The 22,992-nt window shown below is 48.5% G+C and overlaps 1 protein-coding gene across 1 annotated transcript in view; it reads left to right on the top strand.

Moving 5' to 3' along the window:
- The first annotated feature begins 728 nt into the window (after positions 1–728).
- LOC142910731 (uncharacterized) overlaps positions 729–22,992 on the top strand; it is a 31,652-nt gene continuing 9,388 nt past the window's right edge. Inside the window, exons 1-3 of the mRNA XM_076060126.1 lie at positions 729–909; positions 11,377–11,436; positions 20,100–20,269. Coding sequence (XP_075916241.1) covers positions 729–909; positions 11,377–11,436; positions 20,100–20,269 — 411 coding nt within the window. The remainder of the gene's footprint in view (positions 910–11,376; positions 11,437–20,099; positions 20,270–22,992) is intronic.

Genomic DNA, 22,992 nt, shown 5'->3' with positions numbered 1-22,992 from the left:
CAACCACCCACTCAACCACTCACCCACTCATCCACTCACCCACCCACTTATCCACACACCCACAATCACCCACTCACTCACCCAGTCAACCACCCACTCACTCACCCACTCACCCACCCACTCACCCACTCACCCACTCACTCACCCACTTACTCACCCAGTCAACCACTCACTCACCCACTCACTCAACCACTCACCACTCACTCAACCACTCACCCACTCACTCACCCACACACCCACCCACTCACCCAGTCAACCACCCACTCAACCACTCACCCACTTATCCACTCACCCACCCACTTATCCACACACCCACAATCACCCACTCACTCACCCAGTCAACCACCCACTCACTCACCCACTCACCCACTCACCCACCCACTCACCCACTCACTCAACCACTCACCCACTCACTCACCCACTCAACCACTCAACCACTCACTCACCCACCCACTCAACCACCACTCACTCACCCACTCACCCAACCACTCACTCACCCACTCACTCACCCACCCACTCACCCACTCACTCACCCACCCACTCACCTACCCACTCACCCACTCACTCACCCACTCACCCATCCACAGGTCCGAGAGAGCCCACGACTCCGTGAGAGGAGGAGGAGGAGGAGGCCTCGGGTGGGCCGGGACGCCCAGCTGACGGAGGTTGTCACGCTACACTCCCGTGGCAGTCGAGCGAGTACAAGGTGGCCGCCAGTCCGGACGCCCATGGCGGCGTCTGCAGAGGCGTCTCTTCTCACCCGACCAGGAAGCGCCCCCCACGCTTTGGGGACGCCGCCGGAAGAGCCGGCGCCGCTGACGGGCGCCGAGCCCCCGGGCACGGCGATCAACGCGGGCTTCATCTTCGCCGGGTCGGCGGCGGCGGCGGCGGTGGTGGTGGGGGGGCTCCGTTGAAGGCTCCGCGGTTGGCACGATGGTGGTGCTGGAACCCAGAGAGAGACGGCGAAGGGTCCCCCTCAGGGAGTGATGTAGGATCACCCTGAGCGGGGGCCCATACCATTGGCTGCCATCGGAGCAGAAACCGCGCAAAAAATCCCCTAGGCCCCGTGGTAAAATCCCCTAGGCCCCGTGGTAAAATCCCCGAGGCCCCGTGGTAAAATCCCTAAGGCCCAGTGGTAAAATCCCCGAGGCCCCGTGGTAAAATCCACTTGGCCCCGTGGTAAAATCCCCTTGGCCCCGTGGTAAAATCCACTTGGCCCAGCGGTAAAATCCCCTTGGCCCAGCGGTAAAATCCCCGAGGCCCAGCGGTAAAATCCCCTTGGCCCAGCGGTAAAATCCCCGAGGCCCCGTGGTAAAATCCCCTAGGCCCCGTGGTAAAATCCCCTAGGCCCCGTGGTAAAATCCCCGAGGCAATACCTTTGCCCTAAGGCTGTGATTCCCACATTGGAGTACGAGCGTGGAGATGATTGTGTTCTCTACGTAATAATTCTAAGGCATCTTCTTTGGTTCTTTCGGTAAAGTCACATAGAATGAGAATAAAATAATAAATTGATAAAATAAAATAACACAATAATATTTTATTAATTTATTATTTTATTCTCATTCTACATGACTTTACCGAAAGAACCATAGAAGATGAATCCTTGCAGTCACGAAAGCTTTAAATCGAAATTGTAATGCAATTTTACTCAATCCCAGTAATGTTTGCGTGGATTTCGTTGCGATATCGAATGGCCTCAGTTTGAATGTTTCCCCTGAGACACATTCAAACTGTTAAAAAAACATGCCTGAGTATTGCAATTACGTTTGCATTTTAAACAATTGTATAGTCTGTTAGCATGTGTGTTGCAGTGTCACCATGAAAGTATGCTTGAATTCCAACCCCTACGTCACAAAGTTTTGAACATGCACTTGTTATCGCGTGTAAATGTACAATTTTATAGTTCTGACAAGATTGTTGGCTTGTGTTGCCACTGTTCCTCTGACTGTCGCCGTGTTTTTTCACGGTAATTTGTACACTAACATCGCTGTGCGTGACAATAAATTAGCCGTCTCTGTTCAGGGCTTGGTGTTGCAATGCCACATTCCCCAAATTAGAAGTGGATAAACTCAACATTCCCCAAATGAGAGACGGATAACCAGAGTTCACCCGTATGTCTATTAACATGGAGTTATATAAATATAAGTGTATTGGTAATAATTATAATTTGAAGCTCTTTGTCAATCCACTGCTACGATGGAGGCCTTCTCGTTCTTTTCAGTCGCGTGGCTAGTTTGACCATACTTCGTGGAGTTGCAATGATCATGAGAACGGTGAGGAATCAGCCCAGAACTACACGGGAGGATCTTGTCAATGATCTCAAGGCAGCTGGGACCATAGTCACCAAGAGAACAATTGGTAACACACTACGCCGTAAAGGACTGAAATCCTGCAGCGCCCGCAAGGTCCCCCTGCTCAAGAAAGCACATATACATGCCCGTCTGAAGTTTGCCAATGAACATCTGAATGATTCAGAGGACAACTGGGTGAAAGTGTTGTGGTCAGATGAGACCAAAATAGAGCTCTTTGGCATCAACTCAACTCGCCGTGTTTGGAGGAGGAAGAATACTGCCTATGACCCCAAGAACACCATCCCCACCGTCAAACATGGAGGTGGAAACATGCTTTGGGGGTGTTTTTCTGCTAAGGGGACAGAACAACTTCACTGCATCAAAGGGACGATGGACGGCGCCATGTACCGTCAAATTTTGGGTGAGAACCTTCCCTCAGCCAGGGCATTGAAAATGGGTCGTGGATGGGTATTCCAGCATGACAAGGACCCAAAACACATGGCCAAGGCAACAAAGGAGTGGCTCAAGAAGAAGCACATCAAAGGTTCTGGAGTGGCCTAGCCAGTCTCCAGACCTTAATCCCATAGAAAATCTGTGGAGGGAGCTGAAGGTTTGAGTTGCCAAACGTCAGCCTCGAAACCTTCATGACTTGGAGAAGATCTGCAAAGAGGAGTGGGACAAAATCCCTCCTGAGATGTGTGCAAACCTGGTGGCCAACTACAAGAAACGTCTGACCTCTGTGATTGCCAACAAGGATTTTGCCACCAAGTACTAAGTCATGTTTTGCAGAGGGGTCAAATAATTATTTCCCTCATTAAAATGCAAATAAATTTATAACATTTTTGACATACGTTTTTCTGGATTTTTGTTGTTATTCTGTCTCTCACTGTTCAAATAAACCTACCATTAAAATTTTAGACTGATCATTTCCTTGTCAGTGGGCAAACGTACAAAATCAGCAGGGGATCAAATACTTTTTTCCCTCACTGTATATAAATCAGCACTGAAGAGACTAAAGCGGCCAGGTGTGGTGCTGGCCACCCACCCCCTCGCGTGTGCTGCTCGCTAACAGCACTTGTCCCACCTGTCTGTTAAGGCTATACGGGGGGGGGGGGGGGATCTTTGCGTAGTGGACGAACGAGTGAGTCGAGAGCTCGCCTACACACAGCTCAAGATCGGCGAAGACGCCGGAACGAGTCCACAGATGCTCATTCAGACGGGGCGCTCGGGCGGCGGTGGCATCGGAGCCGAGAAAATAAATCCACACCTTTTTTATGTTTCGGTCGGCCGTGGGTGGGGTCGTTTGACCATACTTCACCACACTGGTCAGTACAGGTTGTTGAAATCAGGAAGCATAGCTGTGAGAGCATGGAAGTTAAATAAAACAATAGAATTTGCAGTGCAGCACTCTGATATTTAGTATATTGTAAAAAAAACCCAGTTAAAATCGGTGGCATTCGATGTCTGAACCGCTGCTAGGCCCTTCTCTTCACCTACCCACAATGACCAGCGTGGTGAAGTATGTTCAAACAACCTCCGCTTAACTGACATAGCGGCCAAGTAAATAATTCCCATGTCAATCTCAATTTGTGGCAATTTTGCGATTCAGCGCCCTACTTGGTGGAATTTGCTATGCGGGGGCTTGCACGGGAATAGCGAGTCAAGGAATTGTGGTGGAGGTGGGGGTGGGCGGGCTAGGAAGAGAGGAGAGTAGGGGTTTGATGTTGCAAATTTTAAACACGAATTCCCCACGGCATCGCAGTCATTGCGTCCCAGATCGGAGGCGCACGTTTCCACATTTTCATGGTAACCGCAGTCAGACTGCCGGGATCACTTTGACAAATCACAGTGGTGAGGTTTTGATGCTGCCACGGAAACGCCAAGGTGCTCGCGCCGATTTCCATCGCTGAGCGAAATAACTACCGCTATTTCTTACACCACCACCCAAACCATTCCCTCCACGCTCACCGAATGTTTAAAGAGAACATTTTTTTAAAGTAAATAAATAACGCCAACCGTGCAGGTCACAGGTTGCCTTTTTGTTACAGCTGACCTGCATTCAGGGTCAATTCTGATGGTAAAAAAATAAAATAACTCGTGTAAGTGATTACGCAGATGCGTTTTTTTTCCCCCGCTGTTTGTGTATGTGTATACAAACGCACTGCAGTTACGTACTGCGAACATAGTTACATACCGTGTGTCTATTAACATGGAGTTATATTAGGTGTGTTTGCGCTGCAGGTAACAGCGGGAACATTGTGTACAAAAGTAACCCGGTACCATTACTATTTGCAGACAGGCTTCGAGTGCTTCTGCAGTGACATTGAATTCGTTTGAAAAGGGTGGAGTGGAAGAAGAGGGGGTAGAGAAAAAGTTCGCTCTTATTACAACACAGCTTATAATCCCACCAATCGGTCATCTTGGTTTTTCGTGGCAGTGCTAATTAGCTCGAGCACGAATATTTAAAAGGTCAGAAAAAGTTTAAATTTCAAATCCTGGAATTTTTTTGAATTACATTTTTTTGTTACTCTGTTGTAATTATTATCATATATATTTTTACGCGTTCCAGCCACGTACTTACGCTCATTACAAAGCGGAAGTGGAGGTCATGCAGCGGCTCAGTGCGCCAAGCAGGAGTTGACTCATTAACCCAAACCAACTTAGCAAAAAAATCCTCTCAAATTGTTTTTCGGGGAGTAAATATTGCAACGTATTTAAAATAAGGAGAACTTTACGTTGCGGATTACGTGCGTGTGTGCCAATAACCAGGATAATTCATGTTTGCAACAGCATTTGCGGGGATTGTTGGCCAAGGTTGACCCGCAAAAGATTTCTCGGCAAAAGGTTAACATCTTTACACTCCATCAAAGACTTCCGTGGTGGGCCCATTAATGTTCCGCATTGCTGATAGGTCCCGTACGGACTCTTAGACGCTCAATTGTTATGTTTTGATGTGCTTTTCATGCCTCTTTTTACTTAATTAGAAATGTGGGAGCTTTAATGGTAACATAACCAACAATGTTCTTTCAAGGTTAACCCGTACACTTTGGGCGTAGACAGTCTTAAAATAACGGTCGATAGAGCACTGCTTCAAATTTGTGTGTAAGTGGCAGTGGCCAAAATTTGGCAAATCCTTGGTGGAGTGGCATCACAGCTGCGCAAAACAGTCTGGGTAATTGCAATATGGCGGCAATAGCAGTGTCTTGCATCGTTGGGATAGCAGCGTTGTGCGATTATGGTTCTGGTGAATAAAACTTTGAAGGGAGCTGAAATGTATGGGGAGGTTAGGGTGTACACTTCAGCGGTGAAAATGGTTTAAGAAGGTGGATGGATTGGATGCATGTGTTCCAGAGATGTCTACGCTTCTGGCATTTACATGGTACAACACTGATGAGGCACGTTCGTAAGTGTAGCAGGGAACACGAGAGTGGGAAGGTCTCCGTCCAGCAGCGGGTTGAGAAAGGTCTCCAAAATAAATGTACCGCATTCTTTGTCAATCACAGCGGCAATCGGTCGCTGCTGGTCAACCTCCAACTGAGGAATATTGCCGAATGCTCATCGAGTCTGTCTCGTTTGTGGACACATCAAATAGCGGAGCCTTAATCCGAATTCATCTTTTACCTGTGTCAGCCCACGACTGTTTCGGTCGTGAGGGTGGTTGTTCATGAACATACTTCACCACGCTGGGCAGTGCGGGTTGGTGAAGGAAGTGGGGGCCGTGTCCAAGACTGGTTTCATATATCACCCGACCACCGCTGACCTGGCGATCCGAACTCGGATCGCCAGGTTTATAACACAGTGTGCCAACTAACCATTGCTCCATAGGTGCACATCACGAGTCAATATAAAAGGGGGGGGGGGGGGGGCAGCACTTTGGAGCATGCCGTTTGTAATTGCAGAAGCAAATCCTCGTTTTTTTCTGTGGCTGACGCCGTGTGGAAAGACCCAGGGGGATTGTGGGGGAAGTGGCGGGCCTCCATAGGTGGCTTCGATATGCGGCAGGATGGGTCAGAAGCCTCTTGAACGGATTCGGTGATCTTCCCGCATCAACTACAACCGAGAACGGGCCGCGATGGCGATGTTTTATGAAGGGCCTGCTTTTCGACTCAGAAGTTCAGAGGTCGAGAGTTGACCCCGCAGTAGCGTGAACGGTGGCGCAGCTTAAAAAAAAAACACTTAACCCACTCCGCCAGACGCGTTCCAACTTGTTGCCATGCAAAGAGTAGCAAAATGCCCTTTTGTTTGCAAAGGCCGCTGCCATTAGGAACAGGTTTTACCCTTTTAACTGGCACAAAAACTGACACCTTTATTCAAGGCATCGTGTCTGCAATAAACACAACACAAGCAGTCAAAGTGCAAACAAAAAAGACTGCTTGATGAGTAACCTGTGACCTTCGGTAAAGTCACATAGAATGAGAATAAAATAATAAAACCAACACAAGCGGCCTTCATCGTCGTGAGAATATTACTGTGTTATTTTATTTTATCAATTTATTATTTTATTCTCATTCTACGCGGTGACTTTACCGAAAGAACCAAAGAAGATGAATCCTTGCAGTCACGAAAGCTTTAAATCGAAATTTAACCTGTGACCGTACAACCTGCTCCGTCGATGCCGCGGTTTACGCATTGGCGTCTATCCACCGCTGGGTTGAAGGTCTCTTAAATTTCGATTTAAAGCTTTCGTGACTGCAATGATTCATCTTCTTTGGTTCTTTCGGTAAAGTCACGTAGAATGAGAATAAAATAATAAATTGATAAAATAAAATAACACAATAATATTCTCACGACGTTTCGGCCACAACACAAGCGGCCTTCATCAGGTGAAGGGGACGAGAATGTCTGGTAGGACAGTGCTGAAGGCCGCTTGCGTTGTGGGCGAAACGTCGTGAGAATATTATTGTGTTATTGTATTTTATCAATTTATTATTTTATTCTCATTCTACTTGACTTTACCGAAAGAACCAAAGAAGACGAAGGTCTCTTCCCCGTGCCGTCGTCGTTGCGACGACACCGCAACGCGTCTCACTCCGGCACGTGAGGCAGGGCCCTTCATTGTAGTGGGCAACGTTCGCCGATTGAATGGTTTCTTCTTCGGGGACACGCGTCGATTACGGTTGCTTTTCGTTGTCGGTTTTCCAAAAGCACTCCAATCCTGCTCTCGTGTGTTGTCTTAACGGTGTGCAAAATAAAAATAATAATAAACCAACGGAATAAATTGGCTGTATTATTCTACACAGGGGTTAAACTGTTCGAAAATGCAATTGCCAGAGATTCAGAACTCCCCGTACTTTTGATTTGCCTCAATATAAACAGTGTACCGAAGCCCCTGCATCATGATTAAGACGGATGCACTGCTTGTAGCTTGGAAGAGTCCACAATGATGGGGTGGGATAGAGGATATTATTTACCTCTGACTTTATCCCAGGTTTATACGGTGGAACTGCTTGTCCAAAGAATGTAATATTGCGCTTTAAAAATGGATCAAATATGAGAACAAATGCGCCGTCGTTCACCCTGTCAAATCTCTGGAATTAGACATTTTATTTTGAAAACCATTTTTACACAACGCATTTTTATAATTTGGCACTATTCCGTGTGCCAGAGGTGATATAAATTGGAATGATATCAATCTGTATTCTTAGCTCTTTCGGTAAAGTCACGTTGAAGGGAAACAATAAATAATAAAATATTTATAAAACAATAAAAATTCTCACGACGTTTCGACCATAACACAAACGGTCGTCATCAGGTGACGACCGTTTGTGTTATGGTCGAAACGTCATCAGGTGACGATCGTTTGTGTTATGGTCGAAACGTCGTGAGAATTTTTATTGTTTTATATATATTTTATTGTTTCCCTTCAACGTGACTTTACCAAAAGAGCTAAGAATACGAATTACTGCAGTCACGAAAGCTTTAAATCAAAATATCAATCTGGTTGATGCGTACAACCATTCCAGAGATGATTCCTCGAGACGTCTTTGCAGTAAATATTGTGGCACGAAGCCCGCCTTAAATATCGCAAATTCTCCAAGCCAGCCTCCGATAGAGCTTGTAGTGAAACGTTTCTGGATTGAGAAAGGTTACTCTGCCACCCAGCCTGACCTCGCGGTAACCCCACGAGTTCCCATTGCAGCAGGTCTGGCTGTATGGGAGAAAGCGGCTGCGGTACTATTTGTGGGGGTGAGTTGTGGGGGGGGGGGGGTGCTGGGGAGATGTAGTGATGGGGAGGTGGGGCTGAGGGGATGTAGTGATGGGGAGCTGGGAATTAGAGGGATGAGGCTAGTGGTGGTGGTGGGGAGAGAGAGAGAAAGAGGTTGCGGTGTGGAGGGGAGTTCAGTTGCCACGTTGTGTTGTTTGGCGGTGAAGTAGGTCGAGAAACGGGAATGGATAGACAGACAACCAGGAATGGATGGACACATAATGGGGAATGGATGGACACACAACTGGGAATGGATAGACACACAACTGGGAATGGATAGACACACAACTGGGAATGGACAGACACACAACAAGGAATGGATAGACACACAACCAGGAATGGATGGACACATAATGGGGAATGGATGGACACACAACTGGGAATGGATAGACACACAACGGGGAATGGACAGACACACAACAAGGAATGGATAGACACCCAACCAGGAATGGATGGACACATAATGGGGAATGGATGGACACACAACTGGGAATGGATAGACACACAACTGGGAATGGATGGACACACAACCGGGAATGGATAGACACACAACTGGGAATGGATAGACACACAACAAGGAATGGATAGACACACAACTGGGAATGGATAGACACACAACTGGGAATGGATAGACACACAGCAAGAAATGGATGGACACACAACGAGGAATGGATAGACACACAACTGGGAATGGATAGACACACAACTGGGAATGGATAGACACACAACTGGGAATGGATAGACACACAACTGGGAATGGATAGACACACAACTGGGAATGGATAGACACACAACTGGGAATGGATAGACACACAACTGGGAATGGATAGACACATAACTGGGAATGGATATACACACAACGGGAAATGGATAGACACACAACTGGGAATGGATAGACACACAACTGGGAATGGATAGACACACAACTGGGAATGGATAGACACACAATGGGAAATGGATAGACACACAACAAGGAATGGATAGACACACAACTGGGAATGGATAGACACACAACTGGGAATGGATAGACACACAACGAGGACTGGATGGACACAACGGGGAATGGGTGGACACACAACCGGGGAACGGGTGGACACACAACCAGGAATGTATGGACACAACGGGGAATAGGTGGACACACAACCAACGTTATTTCCCTGTTGTTCTTTCACGCCCTACCTATTTCAGACCCGTAACGTCCCTCTCTATTATGGCAAAAGGCTTGAGAACAACGCCCCGCTGGTGTGGCATCGTAGGCCTACATGGTAATCTGCGTGTGACACAGAGATAAGTGCGGGCGAATACCGGCTGCATCGCACGCGTGAACGTGAAGTGAGCGCGGCACTGTCGGTGTTTGAAACGGTTAGAAAATGAAAGGAGACTCAGAAGAAGAGGCGATTGAGCTAAATTTGTGGAGGGTGGGGGGCGGTGAAAATTTTATTTAAGAGCATTTTCATCCCACCCCCCCCCCCAGAATCTATAAAATAAACACAATGACAAGCATCATGTTAGGCATCAGAATGGCTGTTTTGATATGGTGTGCCAAGATCAAATGTAACGCGGAGAATGTGATTTGCAGGGCCGTACAAATGATGATGGGTCATGACAATGTTTAAGGCCCACTGTTTATGCACTTATGCTGTTGCAACGTGGGGTGAAGGCATCGATGTACAGAGTTATGCTATAGAGGAATGGCATGAAAACTGTTGGTTTATGTATTCATTTAACATTCCATTACCAAAAACGTTCTTCCGTTATCTCGGAACGTAACGTGTTTTATTTTTATAACATTCTTCGTACAACGTGAACAGCCCTTGTCACAGGCCACTTCTGGATGAGGACTTCCCCCTTGCCGTGCGGGTTGTGGAGGTCATTTTACCACGCCGATCCGTGCGAGTATTATGAGGCGGGGGACATAGGAGTAGAGTACAACAGCGTACCGTACTGCTTCTAACAGGCTCGACGTAGCCCACAACACACGACGTTCGGTTCGAAGCACTTGGTCTGTGCGCCCTTCAGTTGCTTGGGTCAACAGTGGGGCTAAGTTTTTGCCCAATCATCGCCAGCTGGATCAAAAACGTAATGAACTGACACCGATGCTCAGCTCCGTGATGACCCATTAAAACACTATCCAGTCTCAACCCTTTGCGTACCATAATATTTGCTTCATATTCTTAGTTCTTTCGGTAAAGTCACGTTGAAGGGAAACAATAAAATAATAAAATATATATAAAACAATACAAATTATCACGACGTTTCGGCCATAACACAAACGGTCGTCATCAGGTGTGTCGGTTTGCATTAATTTATTTATTTTTAAACGGTGTATTTATTTATAAAAAAAACGTCAGCGCCACGCGCAGCGATTTGGCAGTTTATTTAGAAGGACTAGTCCATCTATGTTCTGAAAAGAGGAGGGGGGAGACGAAAAAATTAATGTATGCTGTCTGAAAGCCACTGTAAGCGTGAACAATCAATTAAGACCTTATTTGATAAACCATTTCAGGTCTTAATTGATTCTTCACCCTTACAGTGGCTTTCAGACAGCATACATTAAATTTTCCGTCTCCCCCCTCCTCTTTTCAGAACATAGATGGACTAGTCCTTCTAAATAAACTGCCAAATCGCTGCGCGTGTCGAAACGTCGTGAGAATTTATTTTATTGTTTTATAGATATTTTATTATTTTATTGTTTCCCTTCAACGTGACTTTACCGAAAGAACTAAGAATATTAATTACTGCAGTCACGAAAGCTTTAAATAAAAAATATTTGCTTCATTCATCTTTCTCTGTCTCAACTCACGTCGTCGTCATCGCCCTTGCTGTTGTTGTTGTTGCTGTTGTTGTTTTTTTGCCGTTGCCGTTTGTGTTTCTGTGCAGGTTCATCAACGCTCGCCGTCGGGATAGTGCAGCCCATGATTGACCAGTCCAACCGAGCAGGCAAGTGTCCGCTCGCTGACTGAGCCATCGCCACAGAGGCACAGGCACACGAACACCCCCCCGAGTTGGTTGCTGCCGTGTCGGCTGTCACGAGAAATTTGACACCAAAACAACAGCTTACGACTCGTGCCAATTCTAAGTTAGATTTTCCAAAAAGTACGGTGGGGGGGGAGGGGGGTGGAAATAAAAGTCCACTTATTTATTTTCTGACAGTTTTTACGCACGCTCGCCAGGGAGTCGCAACTTCTCGAGGAGCCTGCCGAAATTGTCAGCGCGGCCAGAACTATTTTTGTAAAGATCCAGTGCACAAGCGGCGTGTGAACACAGCACGTGAACACAGCACGTGAACACACAGCACGTGAACACAGCACGTGACACACAGCGCGTGAACACAGCACGTGAACACAGCACGTGAACACAGCACGTGACACACAGCACGTGACACACAGCACGTGAACACAGCACGCGGGTAGATGTTGCGTATGCGATGCGCCACCTTGCCAAGGCTTGCCAGCCACAGCGTCGTTGCCCGTGCAAACTGGCACTGGTGGTGCCATCGTTTTACAAGTTTTACAAGTTGTGGGGGAGGGGGGGGCTGACAGCGCAATGGGGAGAGGACGTATGATTTCGGAAAGGGGGTCACACCAACAGGCCAGACTATCGCATATGGTAGGTCCGGATGACCTCCGTCGTGGCCATTAAGCCGACGAATCAGTCGAATTATAAAATCTGTGGTAATTCTTGTATAATTATTTAAATCATTCGGGCAGGATCTGCATGTCGTAGGCCTAGCCTAGGACTCCCCATGTATTGAAATTGGCAGAACGGTTTCGGTGATATTCTCTGAACCACCATACGTATACATACGGATAGATCAAAGGATTATTAAATAGATGTGCTACTCAAGTTACATGTCAGGGCATCAGCCACTGGGTCACGAGCGTTAGTGTTTGAAATGGAATCCCTTCCTGAATACCGTGTGCCGTTCTACAGATTGGACACTATGCAAGATTTGTTCCCTCTACTTGCAAATACTATAGGTTCTCTCTCTCTCTCGCATTTCCACTGAAGCTATGCCAATGAAGACTTGGCTTGTGACTAATCGTATGAATGCTCGAATCAAATTAACATGTTGGCCATTCTCAGTCTACTTATGGATGGATGGATTGATTCCTCCCTGATGCCTTGTCGGTCATGGGGGTTTTAGCCGTGTATCACCACGCTGGCCAGAGCAAGTTTGTGAAAGGAAGTGCCCAGGACCGGATCAGATGTCACTCACTATTGATTTGAGCTGTGGCAAGGAATTGAACTGCGGTACTCTAGCTACTACGGCACTGTTCCCCCCGTAAGTGATCATAACCATTCATTATTAATGTCACAGATCAACTTTGACATCTAGTTAGTTATTCTGTTAATTTCTATTCAGCCATTGTGGCAATGCTTTGAATTAATATCTGAATGAGCAGGAGTTTGTATGAACTCCTCCTGTTCTGCAGAGTGAGAGTGAGTGGAGTTTGTATAACCTCCTCCTGTTCTGCAGAGTGAGAGTGAGTGGAGTTTGTATGATCTCCTCCTGTTCTGCAGAGTGAGAGTGAGTGGAGTTTGTATGATCTCCTGCTGTTCTGCAGAGTGAGAGTGAGTGGAGTTTCTATGACCTGCTGTTCTGCAGAGTGAGAGTGAGTGGAGTTTGTATGATCTGCTGCTGTTCTGCAGAGTGAGAGTGAGTGAGTGGAGTTTGTATGATCTCCTGCTGTTCTGCAGAGTGAGTGGAGTTTGTATGACCTCCTCCTGTTCTGCAGAGTGAGAGTGAGTGGAGTTTGTATGATCTGCTGCTGTTCTGCAGAGTGAGAGTGAGTGGAGTTTGTATGATCTGCGGCTGTTCTGCAGAGTGAGAGTGAGTGGAGTTTGTATGACCTCCTCCTGTTCTGCAGAGTGAGAGTGAGTGAGTGGAGTTTGTATGATCTCCTCCTGTTCTGCAGAGTGAGAGTGAGTGGAGTTTGTATGATCTGCTGCTGTTCTGCAGAGTGAGAGTGAGTGGAGTTTGTATGATCTCCTGCTGTTCTGCAGAGTGAGAGTGAGTGGAGTTTGTATGATCTGCTGCTGTTCTGCAGAGTGAGAGTGAGTGGAGTTTGTATGACCTCCTCCTGTTCTGCAGAGTGAGAGTGAGTGAGTGGAGTTTGTATGATCTCCTGCTGTTCTGCAGAGTGAGTGGAGTTTGTATGGCCTCCTCCTGCTCTGAAGAGTGAGAGTGAGTGAGTGGAGTTTGTATGATATGCTGCTGTTCTGCAGAGTGAGAGTGAGTGGAGTTTGTATGACCTCCTCGTGTTCTGCAGAGTGAGAGTGAGTGAGTGGAGTTTGTATGATCTCCTGCTGTTCTGCAGAGTGAGTGGAGTTTGTATGACCTCCTCCTGTTCTGCAGAGTGAGAGTGAGTGGAGTTTGTATGACCTCCTCCTGTTCTGCAGAGTGAGAATGAGTGAGTGGAGTTTGTATGATCTCCTGCTGTTCTGCAGATTGAGAGTGAGTTGAGTTTGTATGATCTGCTGCTGTTCTGCAGAGTGATAGTGAGTGGAGTTTGTATGATCTCCTGCTGTTCTGCAGAGTGAGAGTGAGTGGAGTTTGTATGACCTCCTCCTGTTCTGCAGAGTGAGAGTGAGTGGAGTTTGTATGATCTGCTGCTGTTCTGCAGAGTGAGAGTGAGTGGAGTTTGTATGATCTCCTGCTGTTCTGCAGAGTGAGAGTGAGTGGAGTTTGTATGATCTGCTGCTGTTCTGCAGAGTGAGAGTGAGTGGAGTTTGTATGACCTCCTCCTGTTCTGCAGAGTGAGAGTGAGTGAGTGGAGTTTGTATGATCTCCTGCTGTTCTGCAGAGTGAGTGGAGTTTGTATGACCTCCTCCTGTTCTGCAGAGTGAGAGTGAGTGGAGTTTGTATGATCTGCTGCTGTTCTGCAGAGTGAGAGTGAGTGGAGTTTGTATGACCTCCTCCTGTTCTGCAGAGTGAGAATGAGTGAGTGGAGTTTGTATGATCTCCTGCTGTTCTGCAGATTGAGAGTGAGTTGAGTTTGTATGATCTGCTGCTGTTCTGCAGAGTGATAGTGAGTGGAGTTTGTATGATCTCCTGCTGTTCTGCAGAGTGATAGTGAGTGGAGTTTGTATGACCTCCTGTTGTTCTGCAGAGTGAGTGTGAGTGGAGTTTGTATGACCTCCTGTTCTGCAGAGTGATTGTGGCGTTTGTAGATTATCTCCCCCAGTTCTGCATCTGTTTCCTCTAGATTTTCCATCATTCCTCCTCCCGCAGTTAAACACAAACACAAGTGCAAACTGGAATTGATTGAATAAATATCCCAGTGGCTAAAAAAAAGTACCGGACGATTACTCATTCGGGATTACACGCAGCAGCAGCGGCAGCAACAGCAAAATCGCTCTCCCTACCGCGGACAACTTTGGCAGGAAAAGTCTTGAGACACGTGAGTGAGGCTTTGAAGTCAACACCTCGATATGCGTACGTTCGATATCTCGAACTTTGGATTTGTGACCATTGCTTTAAGCAGAGGAAGGACCTAACAGAGAATGGGTTGACGACAGCGGAAGAGATTGGGTGTCAGTGTGATGTGGTGCACTACTTGAGCGTAATACAAAGCAGAGAGAGAGAAAAGTGGAAATGACAAATGATGGAATGTGCAGTGGACACCTAACGGGGCCACGTGTCCATGAATCGTGGTGATGATGATGATATAATTACTTTAAACGAAAGGCTAAATATAAAGTATGATCAAGTATAAAATACAATATAAGTGTACGACGCTACAGGAAGGCATAATACAGAGTGGTTTTTGGGGGGTTAGATCGTGTAAATATACATGTGTCGTTAAACCCACTGACCACCCGACACAGCCAATTACTAAGGTTTGTCACGTAAACAAACTTTACATAAACCGTATTAACTTCACATCTCTATTTACGCGATCTACCACCCCCCCCACTCACCCAAAAAAAATAACCCTGTACTATGCATTATATTGGTCGCGTCAGCCTGCTTGTTAAGCCGAGGTTTTGCAGTCCATGAAGGAGTCGTGGTAGCTGTGTTCTGATTTAGATCTGGAGCGATGGGATAGCTTCGTGGGTAGACGCTGCTGGGTTGAGATGCCGGCAGTGGCTCAGGGAGGCCTTCATCCAGCAGTGGATTGGTGCGAAAGAATCCTAAATACATGGCTGATGATATTATTGACCCCATGCACAACACCGCAGGTGTTCTCTCTCAAGCGAGAATGTTCACAGCTGCCAGTGAGTTGAAGGATTTCGAATTTTTAATCCGACTTGGGGGGGTTGGCTCAACCCATCATCCTCTGCCTCCAGCGGAGGTGGGGGGAGGGTCGATAAATTGGGTACCACTTTGTTTTGGAAGTCAACAGCGATTTGCCTTCACAAAAATGAACTGAAATAAAATATAATTATATGAGCAGTCTCCAACCCTTATACATCGCTCTCTGGGCTATGTGCAGTGTAGGAGGGCCATTGTCCGAAACGTCGCCTTATACAGGGACTCCTCTGCTTACGAACGTTCGACTTTCAGAGATTTGAAAAACCTGTCCGTATGTCATGTAGATGCTACATGAAGAACCAGTGGCATCTACATCTACAGAACGTGAAGAACCAGTGGCATCTACATCTGCAGAACGCGAAGAACCAGTGGCATCTACATCTGCAGAACTTAAATAACTAGTGGCATCTACATCTACAGAATGTGAAGAACCAGTGGCATCTACATCTGCAAAACTTAAATAACCAGTGGCATCTACATCTACAGAACGTGAAGAACCAGTGGCATCTACATCTGTAGAACGTGAAGAACCAGTGGCATCTACATCTGCAGAACTTAAATAACTAGTGGCATCTACATCTGCAGAACGTGAAGAACCAGTAGCATCTACATCTGTAGAACGTGAAGAACCAGTGGCATCTACATCTGCAGAACGTGAAGAACCAGTGGCATCTACATCTACAAAACTTAAATAACTAGTGGCATCTACATCTGCAGAACGTGAAGAACCAGTAGCATCTACATCTGCAGAACGTGAAGAACCAGTGGCATCTACATCTACAGAACGTGAAGAACCAGTGGCATCTACAGCTGCAGAACGTGAAGAACCAGTGGCATCTACATCTGTAGAACGTGAAGAACCAGTGGCATCTACACCTGCAGAACGTGAAGAACCAGTGACATCTATATCTGCAGAACTTGAAGAACCAGTGGCATCTACATCTACAGAACGTGAAGAACCAGTGGCATCTACATCTACAGAACGTGAAGAACCAGTGGCATCTACATCTACAGAACGTGAAGAACCAGTAGCATCTACATCTGCAGAACGTGAAGAACCAGTGGCATCTACATCTGCAGAATTTAAAGAACCAGTGGCATCTACATCTACAGAACTTGAAGAACCAGTGGCATCTACATCTGCAGAACATGAAGAACCAGTGGCATCTACATCTGCAGAATTTAAAGAACCAGTGGCATCTACATCTACAGAACTTGAAGAACCAGTGGCATCTACATCTGCAGAACATGAAGAACCAGTGGCATCTACATCTACAGAACTTAAAGAACCAGTGGCATCTACATCTACAGAACTTAAAGAACCAGTGGCATCTACATCTGCAGAACTTAAAGAACCAGTGGCATCTACATCTGCAGAACTTAAAGAACCAGTGGCATCTACATCTGCAGGAGATTATACAACTTTTAAAGCGCATTCCCCATGTTTAGTGTACACGCCGTACAACACGTTTGGAGTAAAGTTACGAACAGAGACCTCTGGAACGAAACTCGTTCGTAAGTCGAGGAGTCCTCGTTGTATATAAAAAGTCACTGCCAAAGCACAATCACCAAATTCTAAGTTCTCTCTCCCTGTGTGGACGTGGGAGGGGTGCGGGTTCCACCGACCACTGCTCCACCCTCTATGCTCCACGCTCATCCCCGTCCAGAGGAATGTGGAATTTCCACCGCCGTGCAAGCACGTGGCTCTTGACGTCTTACGGCCTCTGTGGCCGCCATGTTGGGTAAGTAGGTTCCGCTGTTTTGGACGAGCGTTTGCAGCCATGTTGGGTGAGTAGTTTCAGCCATCTTGGGTGAGTAATTTGCCGCCATTATTGGGGGAGGAATTTTTTGCCTTGAGGGCCGTTTTCACAGTAGCAGTCAAAGTAATCGACTCAGCAAAGGCCCTGTGAATCGATTCCAGAGACGAACCATAGCATCAGATTAAAATTTACGATTCCCAATTTTGTATGGCAGTAATCGAAGAATCGATTACTGTTTGTATTTTGCAGGCGAGGTAACAAAAGCGACCCGCGCAAAAACTCCTCCTCGACACGATTGTTCCCTACATAGTACAGCGTAATTAATTAACACAATTAATGAACACTTTACCTCATGATTATCGTATTTTAGCTTAAGTCGAGTTTTTTTAAAATTTTGTTTTGTTGTTGTTGTTCACTGGTGGTGGGGTGGGGATTGCTCAATATTGGTGACGACCTCGAGCAGAGAGACGGGGTCAGGGTCAGCGTGACCTGGCTGAAGGGAGGGGTACGTGAGGGATACATGAGGGGGATACGTGAGGGATACGTGAGGGGATACGTGAGAGGGATACGTGAGGGGGATACGTGAGGGGATACGTGAGGGGATACGTGAGGGGATACGTGGGGGGATACGCGAGGGGGATACGTGAGGGGATACGTGAGAGGGATACGTGAGGGGATACATGAGGGGGATACGTGAGGGGATACGTGAGGGGATACATGAGAGGGATACGTGAGAGGGATACGTGAGGGGATACATGAGGGGGAAACGTGAGGGGATACGTGAGGGGGATACGTGAGGGATACGTGAGGGGATACGTGAGAGGGATACGTGAGGGGATATGTGAGGGATACGTGAGGGGATACATGAAGGGGATACGTGAGGGGATACGTGAGGGATACGTGAGGGGATACGTGAGGGGGATACGTGGGGGGATACGTGAGGGATACGTGAGGGGGATACGTGAGGGATACGTGAGGGGATACGTGAGGGGATACGTGGGGGATACGTGAGGGGATACGTGAGGGATACGTGAGGGGATACGTGAGGGGATACGTGGGGGGATACGTGGGGGGGATACGTGAGGGGGATACGTGAGGGGATACGTGAGGGGGATACGTGAGGGATACGTGAGGGGATACGTGAGGGGATACGTGGGGGGGATACGTGAGGGGGATACGTGAGGGGATACGTGAGGGGGATACGTGAGGGGATACGTGAGGGGATACGTGAGGGGATACGCGAGGGGATACGTGAGGGGATACGTGAGGACGTGTGACCAACAGCACAAAGGCGGTGAGGAGGAGGAGGGCGATGTTGGTGATGTCGTGTAAAATGATGAGTGATGTGGAAGATGATCACAACGCGTGGTGGTGATGGCGTAAGACGGCGCTGCGGGTGTAGATGTTGGTGTTGGTGAGTGACGGTGAAGTGGAGGTGGTGATGGTGTGGAGGTGATTGTGATGTGTGTGTGATAGTTTGAGTGTTGTTCGTGTGTGTGGAGGGGTGATGGTGTGGAGGTGATTGTGATGTGTGGGTGTGATAGTTTGAGTGTTGTTCGTGTGTGTGGAGGGTGGGGGGTGATGGTGTGGAGGTGATTGTGATGTGTGGGTGTGATAGTTTGAGTGTTGTTCGTGTGTGTGGAGGGTGGGGAGGGTGATGCAGCGTAAGGGGTGTGAGAGAGTGTGATAATGGGGGGATTGATGTGAGTGATAATGTGATGGTTGTGGTGTAATGGTGTACATGACGATGATATGGAAATGATGATGTGGTGGTGTAAGTGTTGCGAGGGATGGTGGGAGTCATGGTTCGAGTGATAGTGGAGTAGGTGACGGGAGTGATTGTGTAAGACTTGATGTTGTGAGCAGTGCCGTGATGATGTGAATGGTGATGGGAGAAATGCTGCGAATATTGGTAGTGAGTGATGTTGGAAGGGGCACTGCGGAGGTGAGATGTTAACTACCTCGCCAGGTGTACAGAAAGTCGTGGGTTAGATCCCGACCCTGACGACGCCTGCTGTGTATTTGGAGTTTGCGGTGTCTCTCTCTGTGTGGTGAGATGTTAACTACCTCGCTAGGTGTACAGGAAGGCGTGGGTTCGATCCCGTCCCTGACGACGCCTGCTGTGTATTTGGAGTTTGCGGTGTCTCTCTCTCTCCCCGTGGTCGCGTAGATTTTTCTCCGGCTCCGGCTTTCCCTCCACATTTATATAATCAACGTGCGTTTAGAGTATTTGGCTGCTATACATTTCCACGTGAATGAGCCACTTTGTTGAGCTATAATTTGTGGCCAGGTCGCTTCTGAAAAAGAGCTTTGCAGCTCGGTGGGATTTACCTTGTTAAATAAATACTGTATAGTAATTTACCGTCTATTGGAACCCCACTTCTCTGCTTTCTCTATGTGCTGTGAAGAAGGGCCATTGCCTGAAACGTCACCAGTAAATATACCCTTTCTTTTTAAGGTGACAGTCCTCTTGACGAATATGTTGAATTTTATTCGTGACACCACTGCCAATGCAGCAGCGTCGCCGCCACATACATTTTAGACCGATATCATTAGACTTGGCTCACCGTCTCCGCTGTGTGCAGGAATGCTCCAAGAGGAAGCGGGCCGGGGTGAGTGTGGGGGTGAGGAGCGGACGCAGGCCCTGCTGGTGAGCGACTGCCTGCCGTGCGGAGGGTGTCCGTCGGCGGGTGAGCGCGTGCTCATGGCTCAGCGGAATCCCAAGCAGCTGATGGACGTGCTGCACCCGCCAGAGGTGACGATGCTCTGGGGGAAACCACGACTACATTCGCACAACTGTAAACACACACTCAGTCACCTGCGCAGCTACGAACACTGCAACAGCAGCAGCCGCCGTTCGCCACCAAGCGGCGGCGATGTCACCACTGCGTCCTGCGCCAGGCCGGGTGCACGTTGAGGACGCGTGAAGTGTCGAAGGCTCGCTGACGGGAGCTCACGGAAAAGACCCAGGTGGTACCGTGGGTTGACTGACTGAGGCGATTGGTAGATGCACCACCAGCTGCGTGCCGCCTACCGTACCCAAACTCGCTGCATTTTAGCCGCCCCTCTCGCTCCGCTCGTCGTTCCCGCTCGTCGTTGTGAGCGTCGCTCCTCCGCCCTCCGTTGTTGTTGGAGGGCGACCGCCTCCAACCGCCCGGCTACAAATACATCCGCGTGTGTACGTACGGTGACGTGCGCAAAGACAAATACCCCACCCGTGGCGTTGACGGGCCTTTGGGGCGAGCGCCGTGAAGACCGGCACGGCGCGCGAGGCAAACGTTTACCACGCACCGCACCGGGGCGCTCGTTCTAAGAGTCGGCCGAGGGGAGGCCCGGGACCGGTTCGCGTCTGTCGTCACCGAGGTTGGCCGCAAGCGAGAATCGAATCGATCCCGGGTCGTCGACGCGGTGCGTGAACCGCCGCGCCGCCGCTCGCCACTACGCCGACCTGCACGCGCCCCAAACGCGACCGCCGCCTACGCCGCCGCCCCGTGGACTCGCGAGCGCCGAAGGCCTCGTCGGCCGAGTGGCTGGCGTGGCTGGCGGCGCTGCGTGGACGCGGCGGAGAAGGCACGCAGACCCACGGAGCTTCCTGCACGGCCTGGGTGAGGGGCCCTCGATCGCAACTCGCACGGACACACCCCCTCACTCACTCACTCACACCTCCTCACTCACTCACTCATACTCACTCACTCACACCTCCTCACTCACTCACTCACACTCACTCACACCTCCTCACTCACACACACTCACACCCCCTCACTCACACCCCCTCACTCACTCACACTCACATCTCCTCACTCACACTCACTCACACTCACACCTCCTCACTCACACCTCCTCACTCACTCACACCCCCTCACTCACTCACTCACACACTCACACCCCCTCACTCACACACTCACACCTCCTCACTCACACCCCCTCACTCACACCTCCTCACTCACTCACTCACACCTCCTCACTCACTCACACCTCCTCACTCACTCACTCACACCTCCTCACTCACACCCCCTCACTCACACCCTCACTCACTCACACTCACACCTCCTCACTCACTCACATCTCCTCACTCACACCCCCTCACTCACACACTCACACCTCCTCACACACTCACACCTCCTCACTCACTCACACTCACACCCCCTCACTCACACCCCCTCACTCACACCTCCTCACTCACACCTCCTCACTCACTCACTCACTCACACCTCCTCACTCACACCTCCTCATTCACACCTCCTCACTCACACCTCCTCACTCACACCCCCTCACTCACACCCCCTCACTCACATCCCCTCACTCACACCCCCTCACTCACACCCCCTCACTCACACCTCCTCACTCACACCCCCTCACTCACACCTCCTCACTCACACTCCCTCACTCACACCCCCTCACTCACACCTCCTCACTCACACCTCCTCACTCACACCCCCTCACTCACACTCCCTCACTCACATCCCCTCACACTCCCTCACTCACACCTCCTCACTCACACTCCCTCACTCACATTCCCTCACACTCCCTCACTCACACCTCCTCACTCACACTCCCTCACTCACATCCCCTCACACTCCCTCACTCACACCTCCTCACTCACACTCCCTCACTCACACCTCCTCACTCACACCCCTTCACTCACACCTCCTCACTCACACCTCCTCACTCACACCCTCACTCACACCTCCTCACTCACACTGGCTCACTCACACCTCCTCCTCCAAACACGGCGAGTTGAGTTGATGCCAAAGAGCTCCATTTTGGTCTCATCTGATCACAACACTTTCACCCAGTTGTCCTCTGAATCATTCAGATGTTCATTGGCAAACTTCAGACGGTCATGTATATGTGCTTCTTGAGCAGGGGGACCTTGCGGGCGCTGCAGGATTTCAGTCCTTCACGGCGTAATGTGTTACCAATTGTTTTCTTGGTGACTATGATCCCAGCTGCCTTGAGATCATTGACAAGATCCTCCCGTGTAGTTCTGGGCTGATTCCTCACCGTTCTTATGATCATTGAAACTCCACGAGGTGAGAACTTGCATGGAGCCCCAGGTCGAGGGAGTTTGACAGTTCTTTTGTGTTTTTCCATTTGCGAATAATCTCACCAACTGTTGTCACCTTCTCACCAAGCTGCTTGGCAATGGTCTTGTAGCCCATTCCAGCCTTGTGTAGGTCTACAATCTTGTCCCTGACATCCTTGGAGAGCTCTTTGGTCTTGGCCATGGTGGAGAGTTTGGAATCTGATTGATTGATTGCTTCTGTGGACAGGTGTCTTTTATACAGGTAACAAGCTGAGATTAGGAGCACTTCTTTTAAGAGTGTGCTCCTAATCTCAGCTCGTTACCTGTATAAAAGACACCTGGGAGCCAGAAATCTTTCTAATTGAGAGGGGTCAAATACTTATTTCCTTCATTAAAATGCAAATCAATTTATAACATTTTTGACATGCGTTTTTATGGATTTTTTGGTGTTA

This window comes from Petromyzon marinus, unplaced genomic scaffold (assembly GCF_048934315.1).
Source record: "Petromyzon marinus isolate PM22_M1 ecotype Great Lakes invasive population unplaced genomic scaffold, UKy_Petmar_22M1.pri1.0 PM_G_Scaffold_15, whole genome shotgun sequence".
Classification (NCBI taxonomy): Eukaryota; Metazoa; Chordata; class Hyperoartia; order Petromyzontiformes; family Petromyzontidae; genus Petromyzon; species Petromyzon marinus.
The sequence above is the reverse complement of the archived record's forward strand: the minus strand, read 5'-3'. Positions and strand labels throughout refer to the sequence as shown.